This window comes from Nanorana parkeri, unplaced genomic scaffold, assembly GCF_000935625.1.
Source record: "Nanorana parkeri isolate BGI_ZX_2015 unplaced genomic scaffold, ASM93562v1 scaffold512, whole genome shotgun sequence".
In the NCBI taxonomy this organism is placed as follows: domain Eukaryota; kingdom Metazoa; phylum Chordata; class Amphibia; order Anura; family Dicroglossidae; genus Nanorana; species Nanorana parkeri.
In genome coordinates, this window is record NW_017306780.1 from 972,253 (window position 1) to 992,830 (window position 20,578).

At 40.4% G+C, this 20,578-nt stretch overlaps 1 protein-coding gene across 1 annotated transcript in view; it reads right to left on the minus strand.

The window, feature by feature from the left end:
* PITPNM3 (PITPNM family member 3) overlaps positions 1–20,578 on the minus strand; it is a gene marked incomplete at its 5' end in the record, with an annotated part of 118,221 nt that overhangs the window by 10,839 nt on the left and 86,804 nt on the right. Inside the window, 4 exons of the mRNA XM_018561271.1 lie at positions 3,862–4,010; positions 4,345–4,539; positions 8,106–8,246; positions 12,360–12,530. Coding sequence (XP_018416773.1) covers positions 3,862–4,010; positions 4,345–4,539; positions 8,106–8,246; positions 12,360–12,530 — 656 coding nt within the window. The remainder of the gene's footprint in view (positions 1–3,861; positions 4,011–4,344; positions 4,540–8,105; positions 8,247–12,359; positions 12,531–20,578) is intronic.

Consider the following 20,578-nt stretch of genomic DNA (forward strand, 5'->3'; position numbering starts at 1 on the left):
TCAAAAAACGATAATACCCAAAATTGGCCATAGGCGACGCTTTAAAAGCTGTTACCGCTCATCAGTTTAGTGTTATCAGTGATTGTTGGCACTAAAAATGATTGCTCTCACTGCAACGTTTGCGGCAATATGTAACATGTGTAGCGCAATTGTTGTTTTTGCGCGCTCGGGCACCGGGCGCGTATTTACGTTTATAGGTGTGTAAACGTGGGGGTGGGGGAGTTAAACATTTTGAATACTTTGTCCTGAGATTTGTACAACAGCAGGCCTGACCTGACTTTACCAGTTAAGGTTCCAGTCAGGGCCGCCATCAGGGGGGTACGGCCGATATTCAAGTAAGGGGCCTAGGCTGCGTGAGGGGTCGGTGAACCTTAAGCGGCGGCCATCTTTAAACCTGGCAAGTGCCCACAGCTCATTTAATATATTGTCAAAACGGCAATATATTAAAAGAAAATCATTCCCTGGTGGTCCAGCGGGGAATCAATATGACCTGCATCTCTTGCTGATGCAGATCATACTGATCGATCACTCGTGGTGCCGCCGCTGATTGGCAGGGATCAATTAGTATGGTCAGCATCAGCCTGAGATGCAGATCACACTGATCCTCCACTCGACCATTAGGATAATCCAAGTGCCACACTGGACCCCAGGAATGCATTTTTTAATTAACAATTGTTATTAGTTGAGTGTGTGTGTTTTTATTGTGTGTTTTTTTAATGTGTGTGTGATTTTTTTGTGTGTAATATGTATGTTTCATTACGTGTGTGTGTTTTTTTAACCACTTCCTGCGGGTTGACATAAATGTACGTCCTCCGCTGGAAGTGGTTATACCAAGAAAACGGCTGCTCCTGCACACCACTTGTAGTGCGTTCCGGCCGGAACGCACTGCATCGGATTGCGGCCAACTCACTTTTTGGCCGGGCAGGAGGGGGCCTGGCGGGCCATTGAAGTGAATGGCGCCGTAGCCACGCACTCTGGCCGCAATGCGATTGCCCGCACGGGATCGCAAGGCACATTGTGCCTGCAGTGCGTTTGAGTGCGGTGCTGCAAGCACTATTTTGATCGCACTGCACCCAAACACACTGCAGGCACAATGTGCCTTGCGATCCCATGCGGGCGATCGCATTTCAGACGAAGGGCGTGGCTATGGCGCCATTTACTTCAATGGCCCACTGTGCCCCCTCCAGCCTGGCCAAAAAGTGAGCCGGCCGCAATGCAGGCAGTGCGTTCTGGCCAGAATCGGACCAGAACGCACTGCTTATGGTGTGAACTAACCCTAAGCCCTGCGTCCACTAGACATGTGTGATTCGTTTCGGAAATATTAGTTTTCCGGACGCAATTCGTTAGCGGTAGTCTGTACGCATTTTCGTTCGTGGACAAATTTTCATTGCAGTGACAATTAAAAAAAAAATTTACGTCACTTTGCTGCAATGAAACAAACGATACAAACATGAAACGGAAATGAACATTCGTACAGACTACCGCTAACGAATTTAGCCCGAATCCCGAAAAACGAAAAATCTGAATCAAAACAAGATGAAACTAAACGTTTTTTTTGCCGGTGCACATGGCTAGTGTTCAGCGGGTGACGAAACCCTGCGGCCAGCAGGTAATGTGACTGTGGGGGGGACATTAGAGTGTAAGCTCCTCTGTACAGACACTGAACTGACTGGCCCTACTGCTTGGGTGCAGGGGTTAACAAGAGACTGGCCCCTAGTCAGATTTATGTACTTCTACCAGTTGCATTTTAAAATAAATGTAATTTAATGAATATAAACCTAATTCAAGCATTCAGGCATCTAGACAGCAAAGTGATAAGCATCACTGCAGCACCTAGATCTGAAGTTCAACCGGTGCCCTGCGCTGATCTAAGGTGGTATCATTGTTTCCTCTTACATTTAGGCATGGCATGACCCCATGCTTTGAATGGCAAAATGAACAGGAAGAGTGTGACAGGAAAATCATTAAAGTGGAATTTGCAAAGTTAACCCTTTCAGTGGGGCTAAACCCACACTGCAAGCATTAACTGCTCATTTTGTCTAGGGAGCGAAAAAACCTGGTCCTTCGTCTCTCCTGGCTGCTAGACTGGTCCCCACAGCTTCTTCTCCCCTGGGCTCTGGCATTGTAAGGATCTGTGATGTCATCACGTCTAATACAGTGTATTAGACATGAAGATGCCTAGGGACATACCACAGCCAAAGGGGGGGGGGGGGGAGGTGAGCAGTCACTGCCGTGGGACCGAGAATCAGGTTAGAATTTCTTATTATCTTTCCTAGATAAATAGAAACTGCAATGACTTGCAGTGTGGGGTTTAACCCCGCTGCAAGGGTTAACTTTGAAAAATCCTGGAGTTCTTCTTTAAGGTGGATGCTGGGGATATATTAACAGGCAACAGTGTAGAGTTAACAGAAAACCAGAAATGTTGGATGGTGCTGCACAAGCAGACCTTAGAAAGACCCCATAGAGACAATAGCGGGAGTCCTACTAAGCAGCACTGTGCCACACACTTTGAACTGCAGGTGAGCAGGAGACTAGTTTCCAAGGAAGGTTAGACCTCCCTCCCCAACACTAGAGCACTTGCCATGTCATAGGCTTTATAGCACCAAGTGACGTAAGGGTGTCAAAGTGATGGCTGCTCTCAATAACTGCAGTGACATATACTGTATGTTACTGTCATCTCTCTGTTGTGTAGCTCCTGTGTAAGAGGGTTCACCAGTTCTAGCGGGTTGCCATGAGCTGTATCTGCTGTCAGAGACTGTTGAGACTGACAATAGTTGTGTGTGTGTGTGTAACTGAATCCCTTCTCAGACAATATATTACTTCTGTGTGCATCTACCTAAAACTGAACTTCAGTCATAAATAAATAGTCACCATTTAAATCAGGTATGAACTAAATATAACCAGGGCTATTCACATAAGGGTCAAGAGTTTGGAGAGGGTAGGCGAAGTGAACAATCAAGGCCAACATAAGCTAACCTGAATTTTCCAAATCAGCTATTTTGGCCTAGATTGTTCACTTCTCCTGCCTTCTCCAAACTCCTTACCCTTTTGTGAATAACTCTGTAAATAATGTTATGTTCTGAGAAAAGTCATGTAATGTGTCTTTATATCAGCCTTCTGTTTTCTTCTCAGCAGTAACACTCCAACATGAAGAAGAAGGAAGAAGACACAGTAAGTCAATCAAGCTCTACTGAATTGCACTATGCTGTCCATCTAACACTGAGAGCTTCCTGACAGAAGAGAACAGCAGAGTGATGACCTCAGCAATGTGCTGCCTCATGTTCATTGTCCATTCACAAGCTGGGACAGGACCTAGACCAGGCTATATTGTTCATCGCCAGTGTATTCTGCAGAGAGGACTCAGGATATGTAGGACCTGGCAGTATCAAATAGCAGGAGGGCCTGGACCATAGGTCTGAAACAGTTTCCATATATGTATATTAAATGTGTATTTAGCTTTTTGCCTGAAGTTCATTTTAGGCCATCAAACTGGTCATTATGCACAATATAGTTCTATCCCCTCTAACCATCCTCACAGTAAACCTAAAAACCAGCATTCAATAACCAGCTGGAGGTTTGTCCTTTTCAGCAGAGGCATTGATGCAGCTCATTATTTAATTCAACTGAAAGTGATAAAGGAATTTATACTTGATTACCATTTGAATGACTTAAGATTTGATCAGAAATGACATACAAAACTTTCTCATTAACAACGTGCCAAAAGAAAAAAAAGCTTAAACAGGCGTGCTGAAAAAGATATAATAAAAGTTAAATGGCAGTTTTTCTCCTGTCTGGAGATGTACTTTAATCACTACTTAAAAACCTCTGACCTATGTTCTGTTTCAGTAAACGCTGTCTTACCTGTCTCAAAATAAAGGCCACCACATCAGTCGACTCCCAATAGCTGGCATGGAAAAGATGTGGCAATGCCACAGTTGGGAATGCCGTGAGCACGTCAGGACAATATAAAGCATAGTCAATACGCTTTGTTCCCCACCAGTTAGCTGTAACTATATCCATGAAAGACAAAAACAGAATGGTAAATAATGCTGGAGATTGTAATGCCTGCTGATATCTGTTCAACACAGAATGACATGTTGAGAAAATCTGGGTGATTTTTCAATCCTTGGTCCAAAAAACAAATTGTCCCTGCAATGCTCTCATTTGAACCTTGAGTGGTTTGGCTGTATGTAAATAAATCTATAGGAGATTAAATTGTTTGGTCCAAATGACTCTATATGCAGACTTCTCCAATTTAATAAATTGTGTAAGCAGCATGATAAAACAGGTGTTGTCAATATGTAGTTTTTTTCCCCTCTGCAATAGGTTTGAGGGTTAACTTACTATTAGCAAGCTTTGCAGATGGCAGGCTTTCTGAAGAACTTGACAGCTCGCTGTTCATGCTCACCAGGCTGGATCTTCTACCTTTTGCCCGGGTGGGTGTGGATAAATTGGACGATGCTGGAGGCTCTGTAGTAGGTGAATTGCTGGTTGTAGATTTTTCAACAAAAGCTGCGCTACATGCTTGAATGCCATCCACTAAGAAGAAAAGAGCCATAGCATAAAGTATGGTGCAATCACCCTTCACCATGAACATTTCACATATTTTCATCTTAAGCAGCTGTTTATGGGAGTTCATCTTTATCTATTTTTTTCATCACCTGTGTCCAGTTTTCAGGTAACATAGCACCATAGTATGTAAAGTTAAACGAAGACCAGGCTCCATCCAGTTCAACCTACACTATATTGCCAAAAGTATTGGGACGCTGGCCTTTACATGCACATGGCATCCCAGTCATAGTCCGTAGGGTTCAATATTGAGTTGGCCCACCCTTTGCAGCTATAACAGCTTCAACTCTTCTGGGAAGGCTGTCCACAAGGTTTAGGAGTGTGTCTATGGGAATGTTTGACCATTTTTCCAGAAGTGCATTTGTGAGGTCAGGTAATGATGTTGGACGAGAAGGCCTGGCTCACACTCTCCTCTCTAATTTATCCCACAGGTGTTCTATCGGGTTAAGGTCAGGACTCTGTGCAGGCCAGTCAAGTTCCTCCACCCGAAACTCGCTCATCCATGTGTTTATGGACCTTGCTTTGTGCACTGGTGTGCAGTCATGTTGGAACAGGAAGGGGCCATCCCCAAACTGTTCCCACAAAGTTGGGAGCATGAAATTGTCCAAAATGTCTTGGTATGCTGATGTCTTAAGAGTTCCCTTCACTGAAACTAAAGGGCCAAGCCCAACCCCTGAAATACAACCCCACACCATAGTCCCCCGTCCACCAAATTTTACACTTGCCACAATGCAGGGAGGCAAGTACTGTTCTCCTGGCAACCGCCAAACTCCCTTCATCCATTGTACAATCCCTCTTGTTAGCTTTACTGGATGCTGTTTGGCATTGCTTACTATTGCCAAATCTGTGGTCTATGAGGACCCCCAGGTCTCTTTCTATGTCCGAAATTCCTTAAGTAACACCCCCCCAATAGTGGTTTGCGCATATGTTCTTTACTCCCATGTGCATAACCTTGCGCATATGTTCTTTACTCCCATGTGCATAACCTTACATTTTTCAACATTAAATCGCATTTGCCATCTTGTAGCCCATGCCTCAATTTTGCGTTGGTCCTGTTGTAGTGCAAATATCTCCTGTTCGAAATGTACTGCTCTGCAGAGTTTAGTATCATCCCCAAAAAAACAAAATTGAGCTATTTAGTCCAATCTCTATGTCATGGATGAATAAGATTAACAGGATCGGTCTCAGGACTGAACCCTGGGGCACCCAACTCCCTACATTTGCCCAGTTAGAGAATGACCCATTTATCACTACCCTCTTCATCCGTCCTTGCAGCCAATTTTCCACCCAGGTAGATACAATTTCATCTAGACCTACAGACCGTAGTTTGTGGATTAAACATTTGTGGGGTACTGTGTCGAATGCTTTAGCAAAGTCCAGATACACCACGTCTATTGGTATTCATAATTTAGTACTTACTTCCTCATAAAATGGTAATAGATTGGTCTGGCAAGAACGGTCCTTCATGAAACCATGGTGGTTACCACTTATGATACCAGTTTTATTTAAAAATTCCTGCATGTAGTCCTGTATCATGCCTTTGAATATTTTACTCATATTTTATTGATGTTCAGTTGACAGGCCTGTAGTTACCTGGTGCACTTCCTTTCCTCTTTTTGAATATTGGTACTACATTTGCTCTCCGCCTATCAGCTGGGATCATACCTGTCGTTATATAATTGTGTCTTTTGTATTACACACTCAGTAAAAACCTTCTGAGCATATCTGCCTTTAATTCTTTCTTCTTTTACATTATACAATGATGCTGCAAAAGAAACCATCAATAAGACCTACCTAATTTCCCAGATTTTCTATATTTATTTTATTTTTAAATTATGTCCATAAAATTATTAAATGAGCAAAAAAGACAACACCACTACAAGCTCCTTTGCACTACCGCCTCCGGATTGATGGGTGCAGACACATCTCAAGAGACTGTTCCTCTCCCCACCCTCTTTTGTCTCCCCTCTCCCCCACACCTTTTTCCCTGTTCTCCTCCTACCTATGTCCCTCTCCTCCTCCTCTCCCTTTCCTCCTCTTCTCTTCATCTTCTTGCCTAGAAGAATAGATTGTCTTTGAAGGTATATACAAGTGTATTCATTGGAGAAAGTGACAGTGCTGTAGCTTTAAGAAAAACAATTATGAGATAGACTATAGTCTAAATGTTCCTACCCCTATCTGTTTACTCGATATCGATAATTTATCCCAGGTAAAATGTGTCAGAACCATAGGACCTATGACTGGGTCATACCTAGAGCATCCAGATCAATAAAGTGGTTTGAATGTGCTGGTGTGCAGTGAGACTTCTTCATTGCATTCTTTTAAATTATATTTTGAACTGCAGCTTATTAGGGTGTTGTGCTTTGATGACTAGTTAAGCCAGACCTTGTTCAGCAGTGGTAACCATTTTCTGCACTGACACATTAATAAATGCAGCATAATCAAACCAACTGAACCATGCCTGCCTGCCTGCCTGCCTAATAGTGCATTCAGCAGTCAGGCTAGTGCTCCTATATGGTCTTTTAGCTAGATAAATGTTTGCACAAATAATAAGATGATTACTTATAAGGCTCATTTCCCTTCCCACTACCCTCTTAATATCCCAGTATTAACCACCACAGACAAATAATTGAGTTCCCAAGAGTTTTCATGTCATATTAACCAGGAAATGTCACCACACTCCATAAATAATATAAAAAGAAAAATGCATTTAAATTGAATTTTCCAAATCTGAAGAAGGTAGATTGTTTTTAGGTTGATGAGCTAAACATCAGTTGCACGGCTCACATGCCTGTCACACAGAATCATTTTCCATCATCTGGGTCTGATAGAAGGGAACAGGAGATATGACTGACTGACATAACAAATAGACTGTTGAGTGGTTTTGAGATAATAAAAAATAGAGGTTCATTCAAAGTACAATGCACTGGCATTGTCATTTATTATGGGCAACTAAACTAATCATGCATTAACCCAAGTCACAGATAAGAGGATCTTTTATATACTGCTTCTATAGGCATACACGTAAATGGGATTTCAATTGAAATGACTCAGTCATACATGTATGAACATGCCTTGTGAAAGGAAAGTGATAGTTCTTTGTAACACTAACCACGGCATCGGCTATCTGATTGCTATACCTTTCATTCACTAAAGCCGTTTGTGCTGTACTCCAGAATGGCAGGTTCAGCCCACCTTCACAACAGCTGTGTATACATTTAAATTTACTGGAACTCTCTTCGGAGTCTTGATTCATGAGTAAATAATTAAGGCTATCAATTATTTACTTTACTATACAGTACCATCTGCACCAAGAGGAACTCATTTTCTTTCAAAATCAGAATGACTAAGTAATAAGAGTATACAGTAGGGATATCCCGATACCGGTACTAGCATCGGTACTCGTGAAAATGCCCCGGTACTAAAGGCTGATGCCGGCACATTAAATTTTTATTAAACGAAAAGACGGAGGGGGCGTGTCCGGATGATGGGCTGAGTGCGCGCTGCCTGTTAACCTCCCTCTGCCGCAGTATTACAGCTGCCGGACCACATGACCGCCTCGGACTCCCGCTTTCGTCCTGCATATCTGTCCCTGGCTGAGTCTCCAGCTTCCGCTGATGGAGACTGCTCCCCGAGCCGCTCTACTGACAGCCGTTCCTCCGGATCCCCTCCGCCAGCTACAGGTACATATGGGTGATATAAAATGTTACCTAAACAAAAGGCATGTTGTTTGCAAAGTGGAACTGAGATGGCTATAGGTTTCAGCAGTTCAGTGCTGATGTACAGTAGAGCACTCAATGCCCAAATTACTTCCTGTGCCTTCCAAGAAGTTCCAGCTCTGTCCTCATCCCTAGTGCTCAATACTTTTCAATAGGTTTGCTATTTAGAAGGGGAGCTCCAACTGAGCTCAATCTCCTGCTGGCTTTCCCACTTCCATCTCTTGTTAACTCTGGCAGTTAAAAAATGTCTCTCCCAATGTATCCCCCATAAAATAGAATAAATGACAGGATAGTCCAGCCACAAGATGGTGACTCATTCATGATGGTCTTGTGAGAGGTGGTGGAGATAAGAACAACCACATGGAAATGCATTCATTTGTGTCTCAGAGCTAGAAATGACTGGCAGTTGACCTTCAGGGTTCCTTTACATCTTTGCGTGTGGCAATGTACACCATTTCATGCATTGAGGAGCGTTGCTTTAATGCTGCCCAGTCAGATCAAATGAGCTCCGAACACACGAAAAACATACCTGCAACACAGCACACACCAAAGCACAGGCCATTCACATGTGTGCATTGTGGTGCACTAAAGCCCATATACTTTGGTTCTATTGTATTCAGAATGCAAACATACATTTATATGAAGAATTATAATGCATATAGGTAGGTAGCTAGCCCTAATCTCTAGAGTAACCCTGTAAACTACATTGGCACCCCCTCGCTGCTCTTTCTTCCTCAGCCCCCAACAAGCTCCTAGATCGCAGGACCCTAGTGTGCAGCCCTGGTGAGACCCAAATGCATCCCAGGTGAGACGACACACAGCCATATATAATTGCTGTATAATCATGGAGTGATGGCATCTGTAGTCCTGTATTGCTTGTTGATATTCTCCATTGCTGTATAATCATAGATTGAGTTACAATTCTTCATATTTATAAAGAAACTGCCCTAAAATCATTAGTCTGTATTGTTTTAGAAAAAATCTCACATGCCCCTTTAAGAAAAAGTATCGTCAATTGGTATCGGCAAGTACCTGAGGGAAAGTACTTGTACTTGGTCCTGAAAAAGTGGTATCGGGACATCCCTAGTATACAGTATATACATGTGTGAAAACTACCAAGGATATGAAATGTTATCCATGCCTGCTTGTCTTACATATCTGTACATAGTAATGCACTTTTAATCACCTAGGTATTGATTATTTGTCTTTATCCAAGTACCTTAACTAAGTGACCAGCTAAAACACTGTGAAAAATGCAACAACTTACTAAAATGTATTTAGGGGGAAAGTGCAATGGTGGTGTACCATGTGCAGTAACAAAGTAAATGATCTTCTTCCAGTGTGTTTACATTTAATAGATTAGATCAAATCCTATAGGTTACTGAACCTTGCTCATAGTTATAGGTTATTGTAGATGTTTAATAAAGCCAGTAAGAAGCAGTGGCTTCACTGAAGTATGGAATGTCCAGTCTTTACCAATAAATAAACCACTGGAGGTTTGTGGAAGATAGATTGGAGTTACCAGTTCCTTACGTTCACTTTGTACATTCTAATGTGCTGTTTTTGAATGTTTGGACTATTGGTAAACCTTATACCATACTACATTATGGTACAGGGCTACCTGGCACATCCACGTCACACAAGATTCTCATAAAGGCAAAGCTAAATGCATCACTACCAACCACAACTCCTCTTTACTATTAACACCTTTAATGCACAAAAATGCCTTACAAAAAGTAATTGAGTGAGCATGAAATCCTCTTCATAAGAATCCAGCTGATAAACATTTTTACAATGAAGCTTTAACTGATGCAATAAGGGGTACACAAACAACTATTCCTGAATGGGAGGCATTTTGCCACTCATAAGTATGCCTCTGCTCTAGATAGTGGAAAACAGTGGAACCACCGAGTCTCTGCACCAATAGCAGAAACATATGCAATTTGCTACAATTTACAATATTTTATATTGTGTAATATTTTCTCTTAGAGTAATGTTTTTATAAGGACCAAGCCTATATTTAATATTCTGTATACATAAATACATCCCCATTGTTCCCCTTTCCTGCCCTCCTTTGCTAAACATTCATAAGAGGTTTGTTGAATCCACAGAAGGATTTTTGTGTTTACATCCCTCTGCATATGAGTAGAGGCAAACATAACTTCTGCAAATACAGTATTTCGGCACCATAGTGGCACTTTTGCTTTGTGCCAGCAGTCTAAAAGGTCCAAGGCTCTTGACTGTCCTCATTCACATGCATCATGTTTAGGATGGAATAGCAGGTTTTGTAAAGCAATAAATTACTCTAAACACTACCTCAGTTAAGGCAGTTATACTAGACAGTGATTGTGCAACATTATGCAACAAAAACATTGCAAGCCTCATTTTACCCTGTATAAGTTAGTTTGTAATGTAACGCAACAAAATCAGCATGTATTGTCATTTGGCCAATAGAACACACTTAGTGTATAATAACACAGAGGTGCTCTGCATGTGATTAGTATGCTGAGATTCTTTTTCTTTTATCACAACAGGAAACCTAGTAAGCTTTATACTTTTTTTTTAAGATTGCTAAGATAAAACGTTCAAAGTAATAATAAAATGTTTGTGTCTTGAAATAGATACGCCTATTAAAAAGATTGTGCACTAAATATGAAAATTTAGTGACTGATAATCAGAATTCAAGTGATTGATTAGTATGGGCTCTTGTATACCAGGCCTGCGAAGAGTTGTTTTTTGCTGCTGGAAAACTTTTTTTTATTAATCTGCTACCTACTGCTAGAGGTGCACCAACCATGGGAAGTGATACTGCTATACCAAAGTCATGCCATACATGCCAAGGGCAGCTGTTAGGCATGTCATAGATGAGTAGAGCATGATTTTATTGTTTTATAGTGACTATAGGCAGTGGGTACCTCAAGCTGTTCTACTGTTCTACTGGCACTGCTTAGTGATAACAGTTGTGTGCACCCACCTGTCACTTCAGGTGGTTGCTTCAAGCCTTGCGTCCTGTATCAACTTTTATTTGCTTCAAGCAGGTTTTGCATTTCCAATGCAAGTCTATGGCAATGCAAAATCAATTTAAAGCAGGTTAAAATGCAGGTCAGAAGGTCAGTTGCAGGTCAACTGCATTGGTCAGTGAATTCTGAATAATATCAGAAGTCTCTCAAACTAATGTCAAACCGATGCCATAGAGACGAGCCCAAAGTTCATCGACACAGGCCAATAATGCCTTAAGAGGACTGGCAACCAGCAGTAAGTTGAGTGGGGTGGGAGGTGGCGCTCCAGTTAATCACAATAGGCAGGGCATAGACTTCTGGGCAAAGAAAGAGTACTTCCACCTATCAATAACAGTTATGGCTATGCACTAGGAACCGTAAAGTTTGTCTCACAGAATAATTCCATTGGATGTATATTGCTTACAACATTCTGGGGATCCTACACCATTTTTGTAGAACCACATGCCATGCCAATGATAAAGACAAAGTAGTTGTAACAATAGGTACTATTGTTATTTGTTAAAGGAGAACTATGAGGTGAGTGCTTTTCACTCACCTCATAGTTCTAGCCGACCTGTGACAATGAGACTGTCACAGGTCGGCTCAGTAGATCGGCAGGTGAGCAAACACATACCGGGTTCGCTCGCCTCTCGATCCTGTCACAGCTGTCTCGATCCTGTCACAGCTCTCTGCCGTGACAGGGGGAGGGGCTGGATTCCCCTCTCCCCGCTCCGATCTGCCAGCGCTGACTGGCGGAACGGACGGGTAAAGCTGGCCCTGCCTCTTCATAGGCAGAGCCAGCTGTCACTCACGCAGCTGGGCGGAACCCGTCATCTACGTCGGAATCTGCTCCGGCTGCGGCGTCTCAGTATACCGTGATCTGTAGCTCGCAGTATACTGAGCTTAGGGTAACGGGAGGATGCTAGTTTGTGTCCTCCCATTACACTAAGGAGAACTATGGGGAAAAACACTGACCCCATAGTTCTCCTTTAAGGAGCTCCAAGTGTACTTAATGCAGATTGTTTAAATTATGTCAATCCTTTAATCACTTTATTGTAATGATGTGCATTACCTAAGAGATATGATTTGCCATCTCCTAGAGGATCCTTTTGATATCTCGGAACATTAAAAGGTGGCACGAGGTGGAATGTCTTTTCCAGCAAGGGTTCCAATCTAGAGGCAGAAGGGTCAGCAGAATGGAAAAAACTGTACACCTGACAGCAAGAAGGACGAGCCCGACACACTGCAGGAAGAAAAAAACAAAGGAAGATTTTTAAATGCTAATATCATTTTTGCAATGCTGGCATAAAGAATATCAAACAACTCTCACTATGTCTGTTTAATACTGCACCTTTAAAGAGTCAGTCTGCCCATATTTGGTATTCTAGTTATTTGTGGGCCCCATGCTTGTTACATGCCTTGCATACTTCAACAGTGAGATCTTCTACCATAATTACTGATTCTGTTCTTGCCCACATAGGTCTTTTGGTGTTCCCACACATATTTGCATGTTTTCAGACACTCCGGTTCTATTATTTATTTATTACAGGTATTTATATAGCGCCGACAATTTACAAAGCACTTTACATAGGTGCACATTCACATCAGTCCCTCCCCTCAAGGAGCTTGCAATCAACGGTCCCTATCTCACATCTATACATATTCCATAATATAAAATAAAATACAAGATAAATACAATTTCCAATGAAAAAAAATAGAGAGCCTCTCATAATGGCCACAGCAGAAGCTGACACAACTCAAGCCCAGAGATCTCACCAATGCAGTCACTAAGATACATAAGCAAATGTTAAGTTGTATAACTCCTCAGCATCTAATAAGGATGCAATTTAGACTGTTAAAGTGTTTCTGATACAGTAGAACACTACCCCTGTGAGTAGGAAATTATGACACAATTTTTTTTTTGCAAATGCAGAAACACATGTGGAGATGACAAAATATTAATGCAATGTCCACAACAAGAATGTTTACTATATACAAACCATATCTTCAGTATTTCAATGTCCTAAATATATCCAAAGTGAAACCTAATAAAATAAAATATACAGTACATGTGCTATACTGCCCTGTTACCAATATACATGGAGCATATACTGAGTTTTATGATAAAACGTGTGTATTTAATGTGCATGTCAGTTTAATTTAATCAACCTTTTTTTTTTCTGTAAAAGGCACTTTTTGTCACTCCCTCTTAATATATAATCAGGCTGTTTTACATCATACATTTTTCTTCTTTTATATTCAATTAAATACAGTAGTCATATAAAACATAAAAGGAAAAGGGCAAAGAACTGTGCCATTGTATAGTTCGTGACAAAGAGTATTTATTATTCGAAGCACTGCTCTTTGCACTGTTTACTTTCATGTTACTCTTTTATTATGTTACAATATTAAAAATCTTTTTTTTTTTTTTTTTAAACATCAGTATTCATTCTCTTATGTATACACTCCACCATGGATCCCTATTGGGGAACAAGAATTTGAATGAGCACATTTTTTTTCGCCTTTAGATGATGTGAATGCTACTTTATATTTCTTTTATGTTTCCAGCCTACATTCTGTTTCAATGTATGACTATACAAGTCTTTATATACCAGTGTTGTCTAATAGCTACTGTATATAAGGCCAATGAAGACCTGTAGAACAAGTTATTAATTTAACCCCTTCATGACTGATGCCTTTTTGTCATTTTTGCACCCATGTTATATTTCACATTGTAGGCCCGAACATTACTTAAAACCCCCAAACATTATATATTTTCAGAAAGCCAAGACCCTATAGAATAAAATGGTGGCAGTTGCAAATTTTTATATTGCACGATATTAGCGCAACTCCTTATCAAACCGAAAAATTTAGTGACAAATGTACTTAAATGCCCCAAAACACAATAAAATACCAATTTTCTAAATAAAATATAAAAGACGAGGTTACAACGAGTAAATAGATACCCAACATGCCCAGGTTAAAAATTGTGTGTCGTCCGTGAAACGGCGACATAATTCAGTACCCCAAAAAGTCCATAGATGATGCTTTAAAAGCCCCTACAGGTCATCAGTTTAGAGATATCGGCGTGCGCGTTTTCATACGTAGGCACACCCAACACGTGTTTACGCGAAGACACGCATGCTTGCGGGGGACTTTACATTTTTTGTAATTATTTTTAGATTTATTTTATTTAATGTTAATGTTAAAAACTGTTTTGTTTTTTTTACTTTACCTTAATTGTTATCACATAAGGGGTCTTACAAGCCCCCTTGTGATAGCAGATGGTGGTGACAAGTACTCTTTAAGGTGATGCTGGGGGCCCAAAAGACCCCCAGTGTCATCTTTACACTACAAATAAGCTATTGAAGTGCAGATCACACTTCAATAGCTTATAGCTGTGCTTCAGGAGCCCAGCACTGACAGCGATGGGACCGGAAGTGATGCAATCTGCATCGCTCCCGGTCCCATAGAACGGGGAGGGGATGGACGAACGGAGGTTCGTCCACCCCCTCCCTAGCTTCCCGCCGACACCAAAGAAGCTGGTCCCGCGCCCGTAGGAGGGGCACCGGAGCCCGGGAAACACGGCCGGGGGGTATTGGGCGGAGGGGACCCCTTCACCGGCCTGTCGCCGGAATCGCTTCTACTGTAAAGCCGACAGTCGGCTTTACAAGTTTAAACAGACTTTTGCCACCGGGAGTCTGTTTACACAGCCCCGATGCCAGCGACGTACACTGTACGTCGTTGGTCTTGAAGGGGTTAAATAACATTAATAAATTCTACACCGAGACACAGAATACATTGAGGTTTCATTTGAGGCCTTTAACGTTTATTTACGAATTGACTGTTCATTTGGTGAATAAGTAGGGATAACAACTTCCCCTTACTCATTCTTGGAGGGGGGTTGGGATCAGGGTGCCCCCTTAGGGATTTTGATACATTCGGATTCATTATTTTTCACTCGGAAATTCGGATGTATCCGAATGTCCAATTTTCCTAAAATACATACGACTTTTTGTTCGGAGCAAAACGAATCACGCATGCCTAATTTGGATAAACTGTACTTTTTTGGGATACAAATATGTGTAGAAACCTTGCCTTAAGAGAGAGTGTCCCTAGTATAAATTTAGTTTTTGCATCTAGGCTTTATCCAGCCTGAGCTTTATTCATGTTATCTAGAATCATTGGGTTTCTTCTAAGACCAAGGACATTGTTTGTTTACTGCAACACTCCCCAGTAGCAGGCAGAACCAAAGTGGGAAAATAAAATGTATTGGGTTATAAATATTTATCCTTCCCTGGGCAATCACTAAGAGGTTTATGACATTGATGTGAGCTGGTGGAATGAATATTTGTGCATACCTTCTAGATGGGTACTTTCCTCTCAGGCTTTGCCTTGTGAGGATTTGTGATTAGCAGGGTCCAGTCACTGCTTCCCAAGCTTTGTTTGGAGAGAATGTGAAAACAGAGGTCTTGCTGGCCACCTAGAGAGGGTGTAGTTGAAGAGAGATCCAGTCTCTACCTCTCAGACCCACTAAATATGCCTATTCATCTGACTACATGGTCATTTTTAAATGCCTGTTTCATGTTATCAGCCATTCTGGGCTACATGAGGCCAACTAGATGCTGTTTCCTGCATACATGAACTCCAATGATGGACACATGGCATCTCTCAGGACGAGTTTCCTAATGGTCATAATAGTTATTATTAACATGTGTTGAAATGGCCAGTTTTATCAGAAGCTTGTGTGACTGGGTGCAATGCAGGAGCACAATTGGGAGATAGAAGGGGGAGTGTCCACACCCTATAACAAGAAGTGTTTGAAAAAGGAATTGTCAGGATTGCCAGGTATTATTCTAATTAAAGCTAAAGATTTAAACATTTTAATTTTTTTTCAAAATAAATCTTATATGAGATTGTTGGGATTCGGTTTACAGACATTTTAAATCAAGCAAGTCTGTTGGTTGGGACATGCTACCCCCTTCATTTTTCTTTTACTATTTCCAATTAGTAACAGTGTCCTTAAATTGAAATAAATTGGCTATTCATACATCTTGTCAACAAGCAGTTTATCAAAAGATGCATATGCAATGATTTCCAGATGTCATAGAAACAGGATATCAATTTCATTGACTATGTTCAAAGATATGAAACACAAGATTGACTGGCTGGCACAGTGTGTATTAATTATGTGCTTTCAGGATCAAGGTTAGAAACCAAGTTCAGGATGTTTTATTAACCACTTATTTTTTATAAACGTTAAAGATTTTTTATATTTTATTTGTATTTATTTTTATTAAATCTTTTTATTTTTACTTTACTTGTAGGTGCTTCGGGGAAATATTAGGGATCTAAACAGACCTCTGATATTTCCCTTTTAAAATAAAAAAAGAGATTGAGAACACAGAGTCCTCAATCTCTTTTTCTGCAGTCACAGGAGGCTGAGCGAGTGGTGCGAGAGGAGAGCTCGGACTCCTGTGACAGCGTTGCCTGTGTCCGCCCACACACCGTCGCTCTGCCGATCTGTGAGAGGAGGCCGTGCAGTGAGGAGAGATGCCAGCCGTTTACAGCGCTCTCCTCCCGCAGCGCTTGGCCACCTGTGAGTTTCTCTCCTCCCCGCTGGGACACAGTGCAGCAGGGAGGAGAGAATAGGATGTACTGCTATATCGACCGATATGTTTTGGCAGCCGATATATATCGGTGCATCCCTACTAACAATTGTTTGTAGGGCTTTGCAGGGGGACTAAGAGAAAACTGTAATGCAGAAGCACTTAAGTGCTGCAGCACATATTCTTTATTAGTAGGCCATGTGTCTACTTTAATAACTTCACTGATGGATAAGGTTTTTTTTGTTATGCTAGAAACTGTACGTACAGATAATTTTTTGGGAGTAGCAGGGCTGTTGTTGACTTAGGAAGAACATACTTATTTAAGACTGTTCTTGGAGACATAAATAAAGGCCATTGCTTATCACCTTCAGTTGACATCTGCTGTAGTGAGAAATATATTATTGGTTTATTTGGACCAATCATGGATTCCCTTATGTGAGTGAATAGGGGCAACTAGGATAAAAGATGGATAGGCTTCACTGAAACAAAGGATGACTAAAGGCCACGCTTTGTGAGAGACTGCAACCAGAAGCCATTTTCCTGTGAATGTTGATAGCTAGGATTGTTCAAGATGGAATATTTAGATCTACAAAAGTCAAAATTATTGCATGAGCTAGGAAAGAGCAATAGTGTATGCATGTATATGTATTATTGTAGCAGTTTGTTTATGTATTGTTCTTCCTGTAACAAAGTAGTTTTTTGTACACAGCATTTTTGTATATTAAAAGTACGTTAAATACTACTTTTGGGTCAGTTTCCTTGGTTTTACTACAAGAATCAGATAAACAAATAGGTGTAAAAGCTTGCCTAGCAAAACATGCACACGTTTAGAAATCTTTATTTGTGGCTAGAAATGTACTTAAAAAAAAAATCACAAACCATTATATATTTTCTGATTGCAGAGCCCCTGTAGAATCAAAAAATGGTTGCATGATATTTGCAAACGTGTTTATCATATCTGCTTTCTCAGTAAAGAAATACACTATAATTAATCTCTGTGCACACAAACACAAGATAATTTTTTGCAAACAAAAAAGGCAAGGTTGTGCTGAGTAAACAGATAAAAAATATGTCAAGATTGAAAACTGCATGCGCCCACAAAACAGCAAAAAATTACGGTATCCAAAAATATCAATAGGCAAAGCTTTTACAGCTCGTCGGTTTAGAGTTAACAATTAAGCGAACTAAAATGATTTCTCTCACACCGGAGTATGCAGCAATACCCAATATGTGTTGCACAATTGTTGTTTACATACACGTGTGTAAGGTGATTGCGTTAGTATCTGTGCGTGCCAAGCGGGGGGGTGCTTTCATTTATTTTTTTTAAACTTTTTCATTTAAATTTTATTGTTATAACAAGGGGGCTAATACTCCCCTATGTAATAGGATTAGGCAGGTGAAAAGTACTCTTTATGGAGCCATCAGGGGGGTCAACATCTGATCAGCTGGGATTTTGATTGCCCTGAAAGGGAAAATTCAGCAGCAGAGCTTGTTTTAACCATTTCAGGGCATGATGATAAACATACATCCAGAATCCATATAAATAGCCCACTTTAACAGCTCATCAGTTTAGAGTTAACCATAAACAAGGGACCTAGAAGTATTTATCTTACTCTGGAGTGGGCAGGAATACCCAATACCCATTATATAAAAGCCGGTAGTTGGCAATACAAAGATAAAATATTGTAGCTTTTAAATATGCCATTGTGGTAGGTCTCTACAGTTCACTAGGTCTCTACAGTTCACAGACCATGAATGTTACATCCTAAAAAGCCTTACTAGCCTATGAAAAGGCAAAACATTTTAGGGAAAGAGGGAACTGTTAAAACTCGTCAGGTCTCTTTTTCTTTCATGTGTTCTTGTGAATATCATCTAGACCAAAAGTTTTGGAAAATCCAAGATTTTGAGTTGTGGCCTGCACAGGAATAGAGGGAATTTTCCAATGAGGACGCTTGTTTTGGTGACAACTAAAAATATATTTCTCTCATTGTGGAGAGATTTATTTCCTCTTACACCCTGCTTTGTCTACAGAACAGGAAGGGAAGGTAATTATCCCTAATGGGACATAGATGGAGAAAAAACAGTGTTGGCTTTAGATATTCTTTCAGAATAAAGGTGACTATACACTGCTCAAATTTCGGCTGATTTCATTGTATCAACCTACATTTGAGCTGTGGGGGGCCCTGTCATCAGCTGCTCGACAACAATTGATTGTTAAAAGTGGCCTATCCAACAATTCCTGGCAAACAGTGCCTGCATCCAATCAGATGTAAGCACTATTCAGGTATTCAACAGTTGCTGAAAACTTTAGCCAGCAGAGAGGATTCTTCCATCCATTCTGTTTAAAGTGGATTGGGGAATCAAATAATTTCTCCAATTAAGAACTTCAAAGCATGTATGGCTAGCTTACAACTAGGGGGGAGGGTGACTTACTATAGACAAATATGCTTTTAACTTTGCAAGGCAACTTGCACTTTGCAGAAGTTTCCCTTAGCTTGGTGTATGTGGTACAATTTCACTTTGCAAAGAATACCCAATCACAAGCAAGGAAAAAAAAAAACTATTTATGCTTGTACATGATTGGATGATTGGATGATTGAAGTCAGCAGCACGTCACCTCATTCACTATGCTAGGGGATACTTTCCCTGGAAAGTGCAAATTTTCTTGCAAAGTGAAAAGTCTATTTGCCTTAAGTAAATCATCGCAAGTTCTCTAATTATATGGTACAAGAGATAAACTAAATCATAACCTATTTATTTTGCAGTTGTGCATGGATCAAATTGAAGGCTTTAAAAGAACAAAGGTGTTCTTTTAACAATTTAGTGACCTTGGACGGTGTGGTAGATTAAAGTTAAAGCCTGTATGGCTTTAATGACCATGCCCATGACATCGTCTTTGGTATATCTCTGTGATAAAAGCACTTTGATCCTCATTAAAAAAAAAAAAAAAAACACATGTGACATGATGGTTTATCTCTTATTTCTTCCCAGATTTCCTTGTCTCTACTAAGATATGCAAAATTACAAATCACATCTATGATTAATGAAGTATTTTCTTGCTACATATTGTAGAAGCATTATTCTTCGGAATATGAAAAAAAAAAGCAGCAATTTAACATTTTAAAATAGATAGCATCTTGATTGACATATACTGTATCTGGATATTTTTAGTCTGATTTTTCCCCTCTATAGTATTAATTTAATGTACAGATTCCAATACTTGACCTGCAAACTAGCTCAGAAGTTTTTTTTAATCAGATTTAGCCTTACATGTAAGAAAGTTTCAGACATGTGTTCTTAGGGGATATTTAGAATGCAAAGTAAATAAGAGCAAATAAATGATTCTAACAAAATCATACATTTTATCTATTCCATTCAATAGCAGGATAATACCAACCAAATTATCCAAATATTGAGTCTGCTAAGACTGCTTCATTGGTAATAATATCCAGGCTAGTTTTGGGGGAATTCTTTTTTTAAATTCCACCTTAAAGTAGACCTTTACTCCCTTAAAAATCACACCAGCTTGCAGCTTTGCATGCTGATATACTGTAAAATCATCTTACATTCATAAGTTAAACAAACCTTTTTTTCTTTTACTTACAATTGCTGTTTTTCCAATTCCTGATCGAGTGAGGCTCTGGTAATGTAGTCCTGGCCCCACAGATGCATCCTGTGAAGG